Below are 16,420 nucleotides of genomic sequence, written 5' to 3'. Positions count from 1 at the left end.
CTCAGAGTACGTTTAGACATTTTTTCTCAAAACTTATAATAATTTCATTATCAAACATTAATTAAGTACAAAATATTTTTCAATTTCAAATTTTCAACTTTTTCATCGAACCATTACTTAATCATTATTCACACATAAAAATTAATACAAATTTTACAAAATTCAATACAAAACATAAAAATCAATACAATTTTTACAAAATTTAAAACAAAAATAATACTCTAATAATTTTTTAACTTTATAATATTTTTATCTAATTTTTCTCTCTCAATTTTCAAAATCTACTAAAATATCTTCATTCAAACTATTTAACCCTTATTCACAAAATTATGTGATTTTACAATGTTAACTCATTCGGGAAAGGTGACTCAAGTTAATCATGCGTCCATGAGTTTTTGTTGATGGTCTCCGACAATCATGTGCTTATATATATATATATATATATATATATATAGACACACACATTAAGTTTAAAAATAATTACTAAGTTTAGATGCTTTATAATTACGATGCAGTTTTAAATTTTAATAATGTTAAAGTATATATAAACGCATAGGAGGACTATTGGGTTTATAAAAAAAATTACAAAAGCACAATGCGCGAAATTCATGTTTAAAAAAAAATACAATTTAATATATCCTAATAAATCATATCAATTTATAGATTTAATTTTATTTGTATGTGTACTAAACATATTTCTACATAAAAGATGTGTATGTAAATGTCAAATTGAAATTCGGTGGCGGACCCACGTTGGTCATCCCCCAAAATTTTTTGAAATTTTAAAATTTCCCTATATTTGATTTATAATTCTATAAATATAGAGAATGATCCCTCCAAAAAATTTATAATCACCATATGCTCTCTATAATTTTTTAAAATTTCAATATATCTAGAAATGTCTCTCTCCAATTTTTTCTTATAGTCCCAAAATTTTGTATAATTTCTATATATTATCTATTTTCAAGAATATTGCCTCTATAAGATTAATTTAAACTAAATTTAGGAAAAATAATAAATTTATTAATATGGATCCTAAATTTTTTTTGTTATATAATATTGAACTTCTTAATATAGAATCTAAAATGAAAATACAAGAAAAATCATTTAAGGTTGATGAACTATATAAAAAATAGTTGAGAAGTTTTATCCTCTAGACTTCAATGAGCAAGAAAAAATTTATTTAAGGTCTCAATTATATTATTATATGTTTAATATGACATGAAAATATATAGATTTTACATGAAACTTAATAAATTAGATCACACACTATAATGAAAGATTGCCTTCTAAAAATCACTTGATAGATTTTATGAAAAATATAAATTTTAAATATTCCATTACAAAAATAATAATGGATGAATATTATTCCATAAAATATTATTATAATAAATCTGAAACATATATTAAATTATGTTTTTAAAATTTTATTTTTACGAGTATCTAGAAAATTATTGAGATTTAGTTTTATATATAGTTATGTTTATTGAGTTTTTAATTTTTTTCATTTTACATAAACATGTTACACGATAAAAAATTAGCCCTCTAAAAAAAAATTATTAGTTCCGCCACTAAATAAAATGGTGTGTTATCGATCGTGCACTTCCTATAACTCGCTTGTCATCTTACACTCTACGTATCATACTTCTTTTCATTTTTTATTTATTTGTTTTGTTTTATTTATATTAAATTAATTAAATTTTTCTACTCATCATTCATACATCACATTCTTGTTAAAGATAAAAATCATATGTAGTGCATGGTATAAGAATAATGATTTCTCATTTGGTTACACAATTCAGATGAGATGTTTTATTAAAAGTTGAATAAAATATTAGTATCATATTATTTCTATTTTGTAATTTAAAAAAGTTGAATTGTTTATTATATTTTGTATGAGAATTTGAAAAAAATTGTAAAGTATATAAGATGAGATAAGATAGTTTCGTTTTAAATAATCAGACGAGCCCTAAATTTTTTTTCTTGCAAAAATATGTTTCCACTCTGAGCGCATGCATGAAGGCTACTTAATGCTCTATTTAGATAGTGAGATAAGATAAGATAATTTTAAATAAAAGTTAAAAATTGAATAAAATATTGTTATAATATTATTTTTTAATATTATTATTGTTTTGAGATTTTAAAAAATTGAATTATTTATTATATTTTGTGTGAGAATTAAAAAAATTGTAATAATGAGATACGATGAAATAGTTTATGTATCCAAACGGACCTAAGACTCAGTTTGGATTGAGAAACACTCTCAATTCATCTCATATTATCTCATCATTACAATTTTCACAAATTTTTACATAAAATATAATAAACAATTTAATTTTTTCAAAACTTAAAATAATAATAATATTATAAATTAATACTATAACAATATTTCATCACATTCTTGCCGGAAAGACAAGCCCCGTCCCATGCGTGTCAAAGAGACCGCACAGCAAAAACTTGAACCAGTGTAAAAGGTAGTGGTAGACTGGTAGTAGAAGACAAAAATGGAGGAGACCGGTGGTACCCCCGGGGAAGCTAGGGATCCTCAATCCCAGAGCTCTGTCATCACAATCACCGTCAAATTCAGCGGTAGATCGATCCCGGTCTCTCTCTCGCCGGACTCCACGATCAAAGACCTCAAATCCCTTCTCCAACCTCTCACTAACGTCCTCCCGCGTGGCCAGAAGCTCATCTTCAAAGGTTCTCTCTCTCTCTCTCTCTCTCTCTCTCTCTCTCTCAATTTGGCTCTTTCTCACGAGGTGAGGAATCGTGTCTATGTGATAAATGATAGGGAAACTTTTGGTGGATACGATGACATTGAGGACATCGGAGGTGGCCGGTGGGGCCAAGGTCATGCTCATGGCCTCTCAGGGCTTGCACCAAGGGGTAAATTAATTCTCAGTCTTTACTTTCCTTCCTGTTTGGTTCTTGGAGAAAATAACGAGGAAAATAAAATTGAAAACACGCTTGTGAAAAGGAAGCATTTTTATTACCTTTTTATCTGGGTTCTTCTAATCTTCGAAACTTTTCATGTGATGGAATCATTTTAGTAATTTGAACTCGTAAAGTTTGAATTTATTGAATTATGAGTTTACATCAACCTTTTAGGATGTTTTAATGGAGATAAAGGTAGAACCTTGATTCTCGAAAGTTCACTTCTTTTTTGTGAGCTTTAATTTTTCTTGGTTTGAACAAATAGGGATTGGAATTATTCAGATTTCAGTTAGATGTTTCATATCTTAATATTTTTTTTATGTGTGAACTAGGACGGTCCCATTCTAAAAGATGCCCGGACTGTACCGAGGAGAGTTGACAATGCTAATAATAAAATGGTGAATGAGAAGCTTCAAGTTCCTGTTGACAAGAATAGGTTGGAACGTTGGAAAGTGACGGGGGTTGTGGCATTGTCCGAATCTAATTTGAAGGTACAAGAAGCTCGCATATGTTATGCATGGTCGTTTTGTGTCTAGGTAACTTAAATATTTGTTATGTTGGCAAGTGTGATATCTCTGTTGACACATAATAATAATCCATGCTGTTGAACATCCCTCAGAATCCGATCAGTGTTTATATAGTTGTTATGAATAAAGAAATTAGTTGGCTATCTGTTCCGTTGGTCACGGTGATTGATTGAATATGCAATATACAAGAACAATTTTCAAGGACGTGAGCAGCATATGCACTCTCATAAATAACACATGTGCCTAAGCCGTATGCATTAGTATCGAGATCCTTTGGTCTGCTAATAGAAGCAATATGCCTTGTGGAGTAGTTGATGAGTATAAAGATCTGCAGATTCTTGGCACTGCAAGGGAACAGGATACTGGTCCGATTTCCATTGTCAAAAAGAAAAGATAAAACAATTTAAATTCTTCCTTATATTAAATCCCTCAAACTTATTGTAAATCTCGTGTTTGTAACACCCCCTTTCTGTAGGATAGGGATGTCACGTGTTTTTATGAAAATAGCCCAGCAAGAGAATCTCATATTTTAATAAAATAAACAAGGATGGAGATTATGAGCAGGCAGGCCAAACTTAGAAGGAGCATACCAATGAACCTTTAGATTTTATTTATGATTATCTTTTCCATTTAGTTGGTTTGGGAACTTTGACATGATTATGTTTAGAAATGGTTTATTTTTAAATCTCCTTTGTGGGATAAACAATGTTTTAATTAATTATGCAAGTCTCTTGTCTAGCTTTATTTACATATGTACATGAGATTACTAACCTTAAGGAAGGGGGTGTTACACGTGTCTGAGCTTTTTCTCATTACTTTTGTTTTCTTAAATTTGAAAGACCATACCTGATGAAGTATGGGCTTGTGGACCTTCTGCAAGAGTCCTTGATTTGAACAACAACTCTGTTCGAGATGTGCCTGCTCAAGTTGGCTGTTTGAGTTCCATTCAGGTAAACAAAACTCATTAATTTCTTTTTAGTTTTATTTATCTGCTTTGGATATTGTAAACTTCACTCATTTATTCTCAAAATTCTGTAGAAGTTGCTCCTGAATTCAAATGCTATAGTGGATGAATCCCTGAACTGGGATGCACTAGCATCTTTGAAGTACCTATCTGTTCTCTCTATGAACCAAAACCAGTGAGTAGTTTATGTTCTCTACGACATTCTTTTCCCCTTCAAGTATAAACCATAAATGTCCTGTTTACATACCAAGGTAATGCTAAGTTATGACTAAATTCTTTGAATAGAATCTTAACTATGACCTATAAAAAAAAAATCTTATGCATGTCAGTATATTGCTTGAAGCGTGCATGGAAAATAGGTAAAGTTGTCCCACACCTTGCACTAGTACTTGTCACTTTTTTTTTTTTTTAATACAAATTAAAGCCCTGTGAAACACCTTGCCTAAACATTGGTAGGATATCTGTAAAATTGGGTAGTTGGTCATTTGATATTGTTTGTAATGGTCAGCATATTGTTTGTGAGAACTGTGTTTTTCTTACATTATGCTGCAAAGTTTAATTATCAGGAGTTGTATGATTAATGCAGTTTCACAAATTTGCCTCCTGCACTGGGTGCCCTGACTTCCCTTAGGCAACTTCATGTCGCAAACAACAAGTTGACTAGCCTCCCTATTGAAATAGGTCTGTTAACTCAGATTGAGGTTTTGAAAGTCAATCATAACAGGTAATGTGAAGAAAACATGCAATTAATCTTCTCCTCATCTTCCTATTTATAAGCCACACCTCACTTCAACGTTTTCAATTTCCAGACATTAGAGGATCAAAAATTGGTCCACTACCCTATTTCTATCTTTATTGTGTTTTTATCCCCTGCTTTATCCCCAGCATGATTTAACCTTTATATGGTATGAGTAATTTTATAGTTCCTTATTTGCATTTTGGAGTAGAAGCACCAAAATAATTCAAATCAGTATTTTGTCTTTGCCTTGTAATCAATTACTTGTGTGTGATTGATGTTGCGTTTCTCTCTGGATCAGGATAAGCACCATTCCTACATGTATAGGGAACTGCAATTCTCTTGTTGAGGTATGACTCTAGTGTCTTTAGCCTCTTCTTCCTTGGCATATAAATTGAACTAGATGATCCAACTCTTGCAAGCCAGACTGCCTGGAAAAAACAACTGTTTCTTTCACATACTCTATGTTTCTCTTGATATGGTTTTCTTGGTTTGGGGCAGATTGATCTTTCATCAAATCTTCTGTCAGAGTTGCCAGAGACTTTTGGCAATCTGCATGATTTGAAGGTTTGCACTTTTCGCTCTATTCTGACTCTCCCCCCTTTCGAACGCAATGGCTGGGTTTATAACAAAAAAGTGAGCTCATAAATCATAGAAGTTCATGTGAAAAATAAGAACACAATCTTAGGAGAGTTGTACAACAACCTGCAGACTGTCAGAGAGGCAAGTCCTCGTAACATTAATAAATTAAAGTATATCAGTAATAGAGTGACAGACAGTTTGGAAGGAGTTGTCTTCTTCAAATTGTCTTTTTACAGGACTAGAGGTTGTGATTATATTTATATATATATATATATATAATTTCTTTGTTTCCCTTCATTGACATTCCGCATATCCCTTGAAGAGATGAAATTCAAAATATGTGCTCTCTTTCATTCCAAATATGCCTCATTTGGTGTATTTGGAATGAAAGAACTGATAGAATCTTTGAGGACCATGAATGGACAACGGAGGAGCTTAGTCTCTTATTAATTTTCTTCTCCCTATGTTTTTTTTTTTTCTAGAAAGTTGTGTATACTCCCTGTGCCAATCAAAAATAAGATAAAATAAAATAAGAAGTGCTTTCAGGTGCATGTCGTAGGATCCCAACCACATGTGTTACCTATGGTCCTGTATTTACTCCATTGTCCTCATTCCTGTGTAGGCTTTGTATCTTGGTAACAACGGCCTAAAATCACTTCCTTCTACACTATTTAAAAAGTGCCTTCAGCTGTCAACGCTGGATATCCACAACACAGAAATCACAACGGATCTCCTTCGTCAGGTGGATATTCTCAATTCCTTTATCAAGCAGTTTAATTTGTGCCCGCGTTGTTGCAATTCTGAATAACAGCATTCTTCTGGCAGTTTGAAGGATGGGAAAGCTTTGATGAGCGCCGCCGCTTAAAGCATCAGAAGCAGCTGGAGTTCCGAGTTGTGGGCTCTGCTGAATTTGATGAAGGTGCTGATAAAAACTGATGACCCATTTCTGCATAATAGACGACAGTTTTGCCAGTTATCCAGAAGTAGATATTCCTTGATTTTACTAGACTAAATTCTGAGGTGGCGGACTGCAGATTTGTTATAGAATAACTATTCAGCATTGCATCTTTCATAAATCAATAAAAGGGGAATGCTCTCTCTCATTCACCATCTAGCTAGAAATGACCAGTTAAACGAGTTCCATTCTGTAAATATTTAGCATATACTCGTACGTTCCAGTGAAGAGGTAAAATCTGTTTTACCCCTGAAAAATGAAATTCAGAGCTAAGCATAGCTCCATTTCTGGTGTAGCAACTAGTGGAGGTGAAAGTTGCCTGAATCAGGTAACTACAATTTGAAAAGGGTGGATGGGTTTTGTTTTTATTTTCTAGTTCAGTCCGTGTATATAATATATTATTGCGAACTTTTGGTAGCATCAAGGGAGAGGGGGAATGTGTGTTTAGTTCTAGTCAGATGGCATCATGGGAATTTTGGCAATTTTCACAGATTCAAATGTTCAAAAGCTATGGCCGCATTGTGAACGTTATCATGGCTTCTTTTCTTGGGGCAGATGCTGCAAAGGCAAACATGCATGATGGTATGGAGGTTTGAATAGTGAGTTGAGATGAAATGAAAATTGAAAATTGAAAAAAATATTATTAGAATATTATTTTTGTTTTGAGATTTGAAAAAGTTGTAATGATTAGATAAGACAAGTTGAGAGGTTATCTCAATCCAAACAACCCTGAACTTAAGAATTCAATGCAACCACCGTAATTACCAAGGATGGATTTAGAACAGCAGTGACATGCCTTTATAATCACCATAGTTCAACCATAGAAAGAGAGCGGGAGAGGGGACTTCAATAGGTGCCGTTCAAGCAGGAGTAACCGAAGAGGAACATTTTGAGCTCACTAAACATTTTCACATCCCCGTTCTCCTCTGCTAAGAGCAAGTCATGGAAGTTGCCATGTCACATTGTTACATTGCTGTACTGAATCTCAGAACTCAAAAATGGCTTATATGCTTGGCCATACTAACTAGACAACCATCACAAAATCATTACTAGAATAAAGCAAGCAAATGGAGAATTATAAGACAGTAAAATCTTCCGAATTTCTGTATAAAATGTGTACTGTAGTTAAAATTATCCATTTGATATGATCTGTTTGTTGAATCAACACTAAGAGCCAAAGATAGCTGTAAAAATAGAGTTCTCGCCACAAAATCACTATCCTTGAGACTGCTTATTGGAAACCACCACCTAACCGAAGTAAATGGATACTTGAGGGATATCTACGTCATTGTCCTCGTCATCTTCACAGGCCACAACGACATCTAAGTGGTGACGGTATGGAGGTAGGTCTACTTTGGCCACTTCCCTGGCCAGATTCACCACCTTCTTATCCATTCGCTCTTTGTGCCGAGGGAACATACTGTTATAAAGCAGGCAACTTCCGCATGATATGCTATAGGCATTTAACCTCTTCTCCTTAAGCCATTGGATGAGTTCCCTCAGAGTTGGGTTGCCTTTCAGTATCCACCTGTCCCAAACAGTCCAACTCATGTTCTCATGCTTGATGACCTTGGGTGGAACTGGCTCAGCTATGGAGAATAAAGGCAGTGCAAGGTTGGCAAATGTGTTACGATAATCCTCCACTCCGTGCCCTCCATCCAAAACCTTGTAAAGCTCCAGGCAGACAAGACCTGTGGCCATCGTTGTGGACGTTGCAATTGCAGGAATGATCCTACCAGCAATAAACTTTGCTTTCAGCTTGTCAACTTCAGGGATGCTGTAATTCCGTGCCCTCATGTTGGCAAGGCCGGCAATCAGGTCCATATGGAAGTTTGTGTCATCATCCTGCACATTTATGCAACGAAGCATATGAAAATCAGGAAGTCAATTCAATACTTATTTAGCCAAAAGATATTAAAGGTCAAAGGGTGATTAACTTGGGGGAAAGTTCATAACATAGAAAATGCTATATCGTACCATTTTTTAGCCCGCTTCTAACAATGGGCACATAGAAAAAAGTTATCCAATTATATACCTACTGACAAGCCATTCAAGCACGATTTCAGATTAAACTACCGCATATCAATTTCAGGTTAACTATAGACCAACTTAAGTGCAGGCGACAACAGACAAGCATGGGAACAGTGCCAAAAAATTAATGAAGGAGAAACGGTAGAAGGTATACTTTCTCAAACTGAATAGGTCTCATCCTAAACCCTGGTGTCAGGTTCTCTTGGCACTGCTCTAACTTCCATATTAGTTCAGCAATGACAGCTGAATCGTCTATAGAACTGGTAGACATACTGGTAGCTTTCTCGTCTGTTACAATTCTCACATCTTTCTTGGGCTGAAATTCTGGGACCATCAGTTTATCAACAACTTCAGCCAACTTCTTAGGGTTCTTCACCCAGTCAGGAATTGGGATACCAAATGTCTCTGCCCGCAGAATGGATCCTGCCATGACAAAATGTAGGTGACTGACATCAGCAGTTGAGAACTGCAGTGGCTGAGGGAATCGCTTAGGGGCTGACCAGAATGGAGCCCCAGTACTGGTTGCCGCGTCCTCGGGGAAAGTATAAATCAACTGCTTTACACGGTTGGTAAAATAATCTTCGAACCTGAGTAAATCAAAAGACAATATTAGCAACAAGGGGGAAGATGAACACTTTTATATAATTTTTTTTTTTAATAAACCCTCCTCTATCATAAAAAAACATAATAATAATAAAAATAAAAATCCTACTACAAGAATCATCTTCAAGGAACTCACTTTAAACGAGCCCAGGTAATGCAGTCTTGGAATGTCTCACATCGTTCTTTATCAAGGCAATCCAGTACACGCTCCAAGTTATCCCTGGCCTGAGCATCACCTGCATTCGTCATTGCAGTACTATACTCACTTGGATTGGATAAATATGCATTCACTTCTGCTGGTGTTTTCTCAAGCAAACCCTCAAACTCAGATCGAGCCCATGTCAAGCAGTGGTCAATGTTGTGCGGAAATGAGTGTAAAGTGCACATAGGCGCTTGTTTCTCAGGTGGGTCTCTTGAGGCACCATAGTTTTCCGTAAGGTGAGGAATGACCATCTGGGTGTTGCATTTGGCACCAAGAGTTCCTGACTCAAGAAGTGGCTTCTGGAAATATAAGCATCTCTGATCAACATACAGTCTGGCATTCACATTGTCCAGAGCATTAATAACAACACTCAAATTCTCCCAGAAGGTATCATCAAATACATTCTCAGTGTCAGGGCCAATTCGATTCTGCAATGCTTCAATTTTCAGATGAGGATTTATTGAAGCGGCAGCAGCAGCAGCAACAGTGGATTTGGCCTCACCAATGTTCCAATCACGGAAGAGGAACTGCCTACTGAGGTTACTCTTCTCAATTACATCATCATCAGTAATTGTAAGCTTCCCCCGACTGCCACACGAAACTCCCATCAAGGCTATATTCTTCAAGAACTCACAGCCTAGTGCACCAGATCCAACAATAAACACTTTTGTGTCCTCCAGTTTCTTCTGAAGCTTAGACCCAAAGACCGAAATCTGTGCATCATAACGACTATTTAATGGCCTGAAATCACTTGAATCCAGTGGCTCTGAAGGAAGTGACTCCACCGAGTCAAAGTAGAAGAACTGCAAAAGAAAAGGTAAAATAACATTAGGTTATGAGAAAGAGCATCAAGATAAGATGTCAATAACTCTCACCCTTCAAAAAGTGGCAAGATCTTGTAGCAACAAAGAATAAACAGTTAAACTAGCATCAGGTGTCTAGGTCGAAGGCCTTATAGAAAGGCTCCCTCAGGCATAGTTTCAATATAGAAAGCTCAACCAACTTTCCAGAACATGATAAAGAAGAACAATCTGTAGTAACCTGAAAAAGTGGATGGAACTTCCCAGAGCATGCTTTCACAACCTCTTGTCCCACAATACCACCAAACATTGCAGCCATGGGATTCAGTACAGCCTTTGCACCAAAGGCAAAATGCCTGAGCAGTTTTGGATTAATATCTTCCTGTCTTCCATTCCCCAAGCTCTCATTAATGTTAGTGGCAATAGATATAAGCTTCTGAGCATCCTCTTCTGAACCAGCAACAGGGAAACGTGCCAACTCAGACACAAACTTATCCAGCGCCTGGAATGCCAAGTGCAAGAGAGGTGGGCGATCAAACTTGGAGAAATCACTAAGAAGAAAATCACCAGGCTCGGTTAGCGCTTCTCTCAATGGCTTAAAGTTCAACACCTTGGGCTGCTTCACCTGTGTGACAATACCACCTTTCACATAGGTTCCATAATTTGTAGTATCATCCTCAAGAGTGAATGAATAAGCCCTTGCATTTCTAATCTTCCTTGGTTTCCCGTCATTCAATTCTGACATTCCATGAACTTCAGAGAACACGACAAGATCCCCATCCTGAAACTCAAGCCTCTCATCATCGACACAGGATACTAGGGCAGGATTGTCATTGCTAATCGACGCAATTATACCTGTATGCAGTTCCTCTCCATCAACATCAACAACAGTAAACTCAGGTCCAAAGTCACAAAACACAGAACCAAAAAGGCCTCTCACTTCGGTTTTGATGAATGCAATAGAAGGCTGATGATTATGACAGTAATCATTAAACTCAATAGCTTTCTCAAAACTGATATCAGTAAAGACAACAGCCTGCACCACGAAAGAATAACATAAGCATATGCAATCCAATGAGTACAATACAAACACAGGCCAGTATGTTGAGAGAGAGAGAGAGAGAGAGAGAGAGAGAGAGCAAATACGACATTGCATAAGATTTATGATCAATTTATGGAGCCTGTTAGATAAAAGAACCAAGATTTGAAATATGATGAAGGTGCATAGCCACAACCTTAGAAAGTATATTCTTGCCATTTACATTCTTTACAGTATCAAGTAAATTACTGTAGTAGCAACTGCAACTTCTATAAAAACACATATTAGGTAGTCACTTAGGTGCTAGCTATGTGTAATAGTTGCACTCAAACGCTAATCACCGAGTAGACAATAAAAGTCAGATCAAATCCAGCAACAACACAAATTTAACCAACAGGATGCCAAAAGAGCCAAACAAAGTATTAAAGATGATGAAAGAGGAACAACATTCATGGTAATGTAAAAACGTTCCATCAAATGCATCTAAGCACCCATCATTTTTTATAAGTAACAATTTTATTGATAGAACTAGGCAAAACCCCAAGTACACAGGATGTATACAAGAGGAAACACCTAGTTAGGAAAAAGTTTATTTAGTGATCGATTGCTACTGTATGTCTGCAATAAGCAGGAAATTCATTGACGCTCTTGCTTCATTGTGAGTTAGGTAGTATTTCATGGAACTCTATCTTTAGACTTTTTGGGGTACCTTGGCTCATGCCTTGTCAAGTGGTGAATCTCCATGCCAGTTGAAGTACATGACTTACGAAACTCCGCAATCAAGTAGTTTAGGAAAAAAGAACATAGAAACAGATGAACTGTCATTTTTTTAAAAGAAAAAATTCATTAAAAAGAGCAAGTAGCTAGTGCAACCAAATACAAGAGAAACACCTATCTAGAAAGATCCAAAAAAATCATGAAAGTTAAGCCCATTAAAATCTATAGCAGCTGTGCAAAGGCAGATTATTGAAAAGAAAATTTTGACCTCTCCAATCAAACAAAAATTTAAAACTTCGCTTCTCTACCATCAAAGACAATATCCAGCAAGTGACCAAGCAATTAAGAAATAGTAGAAGAAAGCTAGAAGGCGGCTCAATCAATATATAGTTTCTGGCCAACAAATTACCCACTAGAAAAGGGGGATCCCCCCCTAGATCCATATAATTCCTTGCCTTGAACTCTAGGGGATGCTTGGGGAATGAGATGGGATGAGAATTTTGTGAAGAGTAGTAAGATGGCTTATGAATAGTAATGAGATAGTTTGAGTTATGTATTTATTGGGTTTTGGGAAAGGAGATAGAAAAAGTTAAATAAAAATATTATAAAGTTAAAATATTGTCAGAATATAATTTTTTAATATTAGTTTTGTTTTGGGATTCGAAAAAATTAAATTGTTTTTTGTGCTTTGTTTGGAAGTTTGGGAAAGTTGTAATGATTAGTTTGGAAAAGTTGTAATGTTTAGTTTGGAAGTGTTTGTGTTTGAGTGATGTTTGGGAAGGAAATAAGATGGGATGGGATGGGATGAAAATTATTTCCAAACAACCCCTTAGTGGCTACAGCATGCGTACATTATGCATCATGTACATGTGTGCAGATAAATAAATGTTTTCTTTTTCCTTAACTGTTACCAGGTCTGCTTCATATTTAAATTACATCCCAAATGAAAGATTTGTTTCAAAAGATAACCAAGCGTATTAATTTCAGATGGACACCCCCCCCCCCCCAAAAAAAAAAAAAAAAAAAACCCAAACATCAAAATTGATCACTCCATAAATCAGATAGCAAATTACATCCCCAAAGATTTTTTTTTTTTTTTTTTTTTTTGTTCAAAATGTACAAAACCATTATGCAGTGGTTCAATTTCAGATGGACATCGAAGTATGCCCCGACAAGAACACTAAAATCAATAATGTCCAAAATAAGATAAGCAAACAACCAGTACATCAACAAAAGAAAAGAAACAAGAAATGAAAGTACCTGGAAATCAGAAAGTTGTTCTTTTGTTAATTTTTTTGTTGAGGTACGAACAACCACAGCACTGTTGAGCTCTTGCAACTTTTGTACAGAAGCAAGTGCCCTGTTCTTACCAACATCATTTTCTGTAAAAATGAAATTACTGGACAAATCCCACAACTCCACTGCCCCTTCATCATGCAAGGTCACAGACTTGACACCAGCAAGAATGAGGTTCTTTGCTGCAGCAAGCAAAAATAACATTATAAACACCAGCAAAAATTATGGATTATAGAACCACCACCAGAATTACAGCACCAGCAATAATGAGAATCAAGTCAGAATCATATGGCCATGGAAAGAATGACGTATAAAATAGGGAGGGAGGGAGGGAGGGAGAGAGCGAGAGAGAGTACAGTATCTCAACTAATCCAGTGTGCACAGGAGAAGATATCATATCACAGATAGGTGCACTCTTGTATCATTTTCAGCTAGTTTGGTTCCTTCAAAGAATGAAAAAGAATAGAAGGAAAAGCAAAAATGCCTATCAACGTCCAAAGCCTTCTCGCAGAGATGAAAAACTAAACCAATATAACAAGGTTCCAGAGTGAAGAAACCAGAGCAGGAAAGGAAGGGTCCTCCTTCGGACCCATCCTAGGAAACTCCAGATATTCTATCCCACCCTCCAGTACGATGTATCAGGTAATCGAAGAGAACTTTTCATGCGGGATAGAAACCATGATATCTAACTCTACAGCTCATCCCAAACCCACCCTTTGACAACTAGGCTGCACCATGATGTCTCCGACATAACTAATACATTAATGCATATGCAAAAATACATGATAACGTATCCATAATCTAGCAACTCTCTTAGTAACAACTAGATGATTTCAATAAACACTAACCAATATCTATCACACAAGAAACCAAACCATCATATTAAAAATTCAAATCCAATATGAATCAGACCTTATTCAGGAAAAAAAAAAGGGACAATATAACGAAAAGAAGCTACTATATATATATATATATATCCGATCCCTAATTACTCATAAAAAAAATGTTTACCAATCTCGGCACCAAGACCCTGCATCCCGGAGATGAGGATGTTCGATGCGAAAAGCCGCCGCATGGTCTCACGGCCATACACCGCGAGCTGCCTGCTGTGCAGATCCTCGTCGATGCCCGTCGTGTTGGCATCGCCCATAGCCATGATCGAAGCCTTCTCCTTTTCTTTTCCCTTAACTAAGCTATTGCTACCGTGGTTGTTGCTGTTGTTCTCACCACAAACGACTACGCTAGTGATCTTCACCGTCGAATCAGTAGCTTCCGCGAGCCGAATCTTCTTGAAAACGGATGCGCCCTTGCTCTTACTCTCGTTGGTGTTGTTGTTGTTGCCGTTGTCGTTGTTGTTGCCAATGTCTTCTTGTACAATTACTCCTTCACAAGCTCGCTTTATTGGAAGCATATAGAGTTGCAAGCTTCTACACACGCGACAAACGCCATTACCAAAAGAATCACAATTAAAGAAATAGAGAACTTGTAACGATCATTCAGATAGTCCGCAAACACAAATTCAACAACGATCGGCACCATAAATGAAAGCATAAACCATAACCGGCATAAATCCAAACATAATTCTTCCACGGTTAACCGGCAAAGCAAAAGGAGATTAAGTCTTTAATCTAGTAGAGAAATAAGAAAAAGAAACGTACCAATTAGAACTTTGATGAAACAAGAATAGAATCTAAGAGATAGTGTGAGAAATAGAGAGAGAGATAGAGATGGATTAGTGGGGGAGTTTTTTGGAGATTCTTTTCTACTTAATTAATGGTTTGGGTTTTAAGTTCCTTGGGAAGGAATTTATGGGAATTGAGAGGTAGGTGATGATACAGTGGGAGTGGAGGGTTATATAAGGATTTGCATCTTTAATGGCATGGAGCTTCTAGGGTTTTGGGGGATCTGTGAAGAGGAGAGGGGCTGCCTTGTGTGGGAAGGTACCATTTTTCTCCATTTTCTTCTCTCATCTGCCTCTGAGAGAGTGAAACGTAGCAGATTGTGTGAAACGCCGTCGTTTTTAACGTTTGATTCTCACAGAAGCATGGCATCAGGCTTCTCTCTTTTCTACCAGTACTGTGCAAGTCTATGTCCATGATTAAAAATTCTATTCATCGTCTACATACTATTCACTATACTTTTTTTATTTTCTTTATTTTTTTTCGCTTACTAAATATGTGAATATAAATAATAAGTAGAATAATTTAATAAGTTTAAAAAAACTAAAATTAAAAAAAATAAAATAAAATAAAATAAATAAAAGTATAGTGTGTGATGTGTGAAGATAATCAATAGTAAAGCTAGTGTATGATACCTCTATTCTGTCACGCAATATTCAGTTATTAAAATTGATAATTATAAGAGGAGTGTTTTTTTTTCCACAAAAATTACATGAAAAATATTAAGTTTATAAAAAGAAAATTATGCACTCGTACAATATATATATTTTAGATCTGTTTTATAATAATAATAAAAAAATTTACAATTTAATGACATTTGAGACCCAAATTAATAGTTGGAATTGAAGAAAAAAAATACTAAAATCTAATATTTAGAAGGTCGTTTTATAATGCAGACTACAAAATATATTTTTCTCCATTTAAAAAAATTATAAAACTTTTGCCCTTGCAAATTAACCACCAGTTTAGGTAATTCTTAAAATATTTCATTATTATTTATTATTTTATTATTATTTTTTACCTACTTTTCATTACTATTCATTATTTCACAACTGCCCTAGATTCCACAGCATAACATGATCATAATAATTTGGTATATAATTAGAGAAATAATATTTACAGTCGTGAAGTGTTTAAGCGATATGCAATCTCTTTGAAAAAAATGAATAAATATAAGACTAACATAAAAAAATAATAATAATAATTTTTTAATAATAAACTTTATTTTTTTCAAATTAATTGTGTAGCATTTGCTCACTGATTTAATATTGCATTATTCAATTATCTTAAATAAATAAGAAACTAAAAATTAAAAAGAAGGCCCTACACGGAGGTGTGTAGCACAAGGAGAGGGA

The 16,420-nt window shown here is 35.3% G+C and overlaps 2 protein-coding genes across 5 annotated transcripts; one reads left to right on the top strand and one right to left on the bottom strand.

The window, feature by feature from the left end:
• Positions 1–2,399: 2,399 nt before the first annotated feature.
• On the top strand, positions 2,400–6,955 carry LOC121238948 (LRR repeats and ubiquitin-like domain-containing protein At2g30105). 2 transcript variants are annotated; one of them, XR_005935206.1, is made up of 10 exons: positions 2,400–2,700; positions 2,792–2,886; positions 3,267–3,425; positions 4,301–4,411; positions 4,500–4,600; positions 5,012–5,149; positions 5,463–5,511; positions 5,663–5,728; positions 6,290–6,485; positions 6,569–6,955. XR_005935206.1 is itself a non-coding variant. In XM_041136053.1 (10 exons), exons 1-10 carry the CDS (start codon positions 2,505–2,507, stop codon positions 6,677–6,679), a joined length of 1,146 nt encoding a protein of 381 aa, XP_040991987.1. In that variant the 5' UTR covers positions 2,401–2,504; the 3' UTR covers positions 6,680–6,955. The 2 variants fall into 2 exon arrangements, 1 of the variants encoding a protein (XP_040991987.1); XM_041136053.1 differs by having other exon boundaries at positions 2,401–2,700; positions 6,366–6,485.
• Positions 6,956–7,773: 818 nt separating this feature from the next.
• Positions 7,774–15,435, bottom strand: LOC121238884 (ubiquitin-activating enzyme E1 1-like). Of its 3 annotated transcripts, none has more exons than XM_041135958.1 (7): positions 14,947–15,435; positions 14,398–14,902; positions 13,351–13,568; positions 10,576–11,370; positions 9,469–10,337; positions 8,884–9,316; positions 7,774–8,543 (listed from the first exon to the last, which is right to left on the bottom strand). In XM_041135958.1, the coding sequence occupies exons 2-7, from the start codon at positions 14,795–14,797 to the stop codon at positions 7,947–7,949; spliced, it is 3,312 nt and encodes a 1,103-aa protein (XP_040991892.1). In that variant the 5' UTR covers positions 14,798–14,902; positions 14,947–15,435; the 3' UTR covers positions 7,774–7,946. The 3 variants fall into 3 exon arrangements, with proteins under 3 accessions (XP_040991892.1, XP_040991891.1, XP_040991890.1); XM_041135957.1 differs by having other exon boundaries at positions 14,398–14,813; positions 14,948–15,435; XM_041135956.1 differs by having other exon boundaries at positions 14,398–14,813; positions 15,045–15,435.
• Positions 15,436–16,420: the final 985 nt, after the last annotated feature.

Source organism: Juglans microcarpa x Juglans regia, chromosome 7D, assembly GCF_004785595.1.
Source record: "Juglans microcarpa x Juglans regia isolate MS1-56 chromosome 7D, Jm3101_v1.0, whole genome shotgun sequence".
NCBI lineage: Eukaryota > Viridiplantae > Streptophyta > Magnoliopsida > Fagales > Juglandaceae > Juglans > Juglans microcarpa x Juglans regia.
Note: the sequence above shows the minus strand (reverse complement) of the source record. Positions and strands in the feature narration are given on the sequence as shown.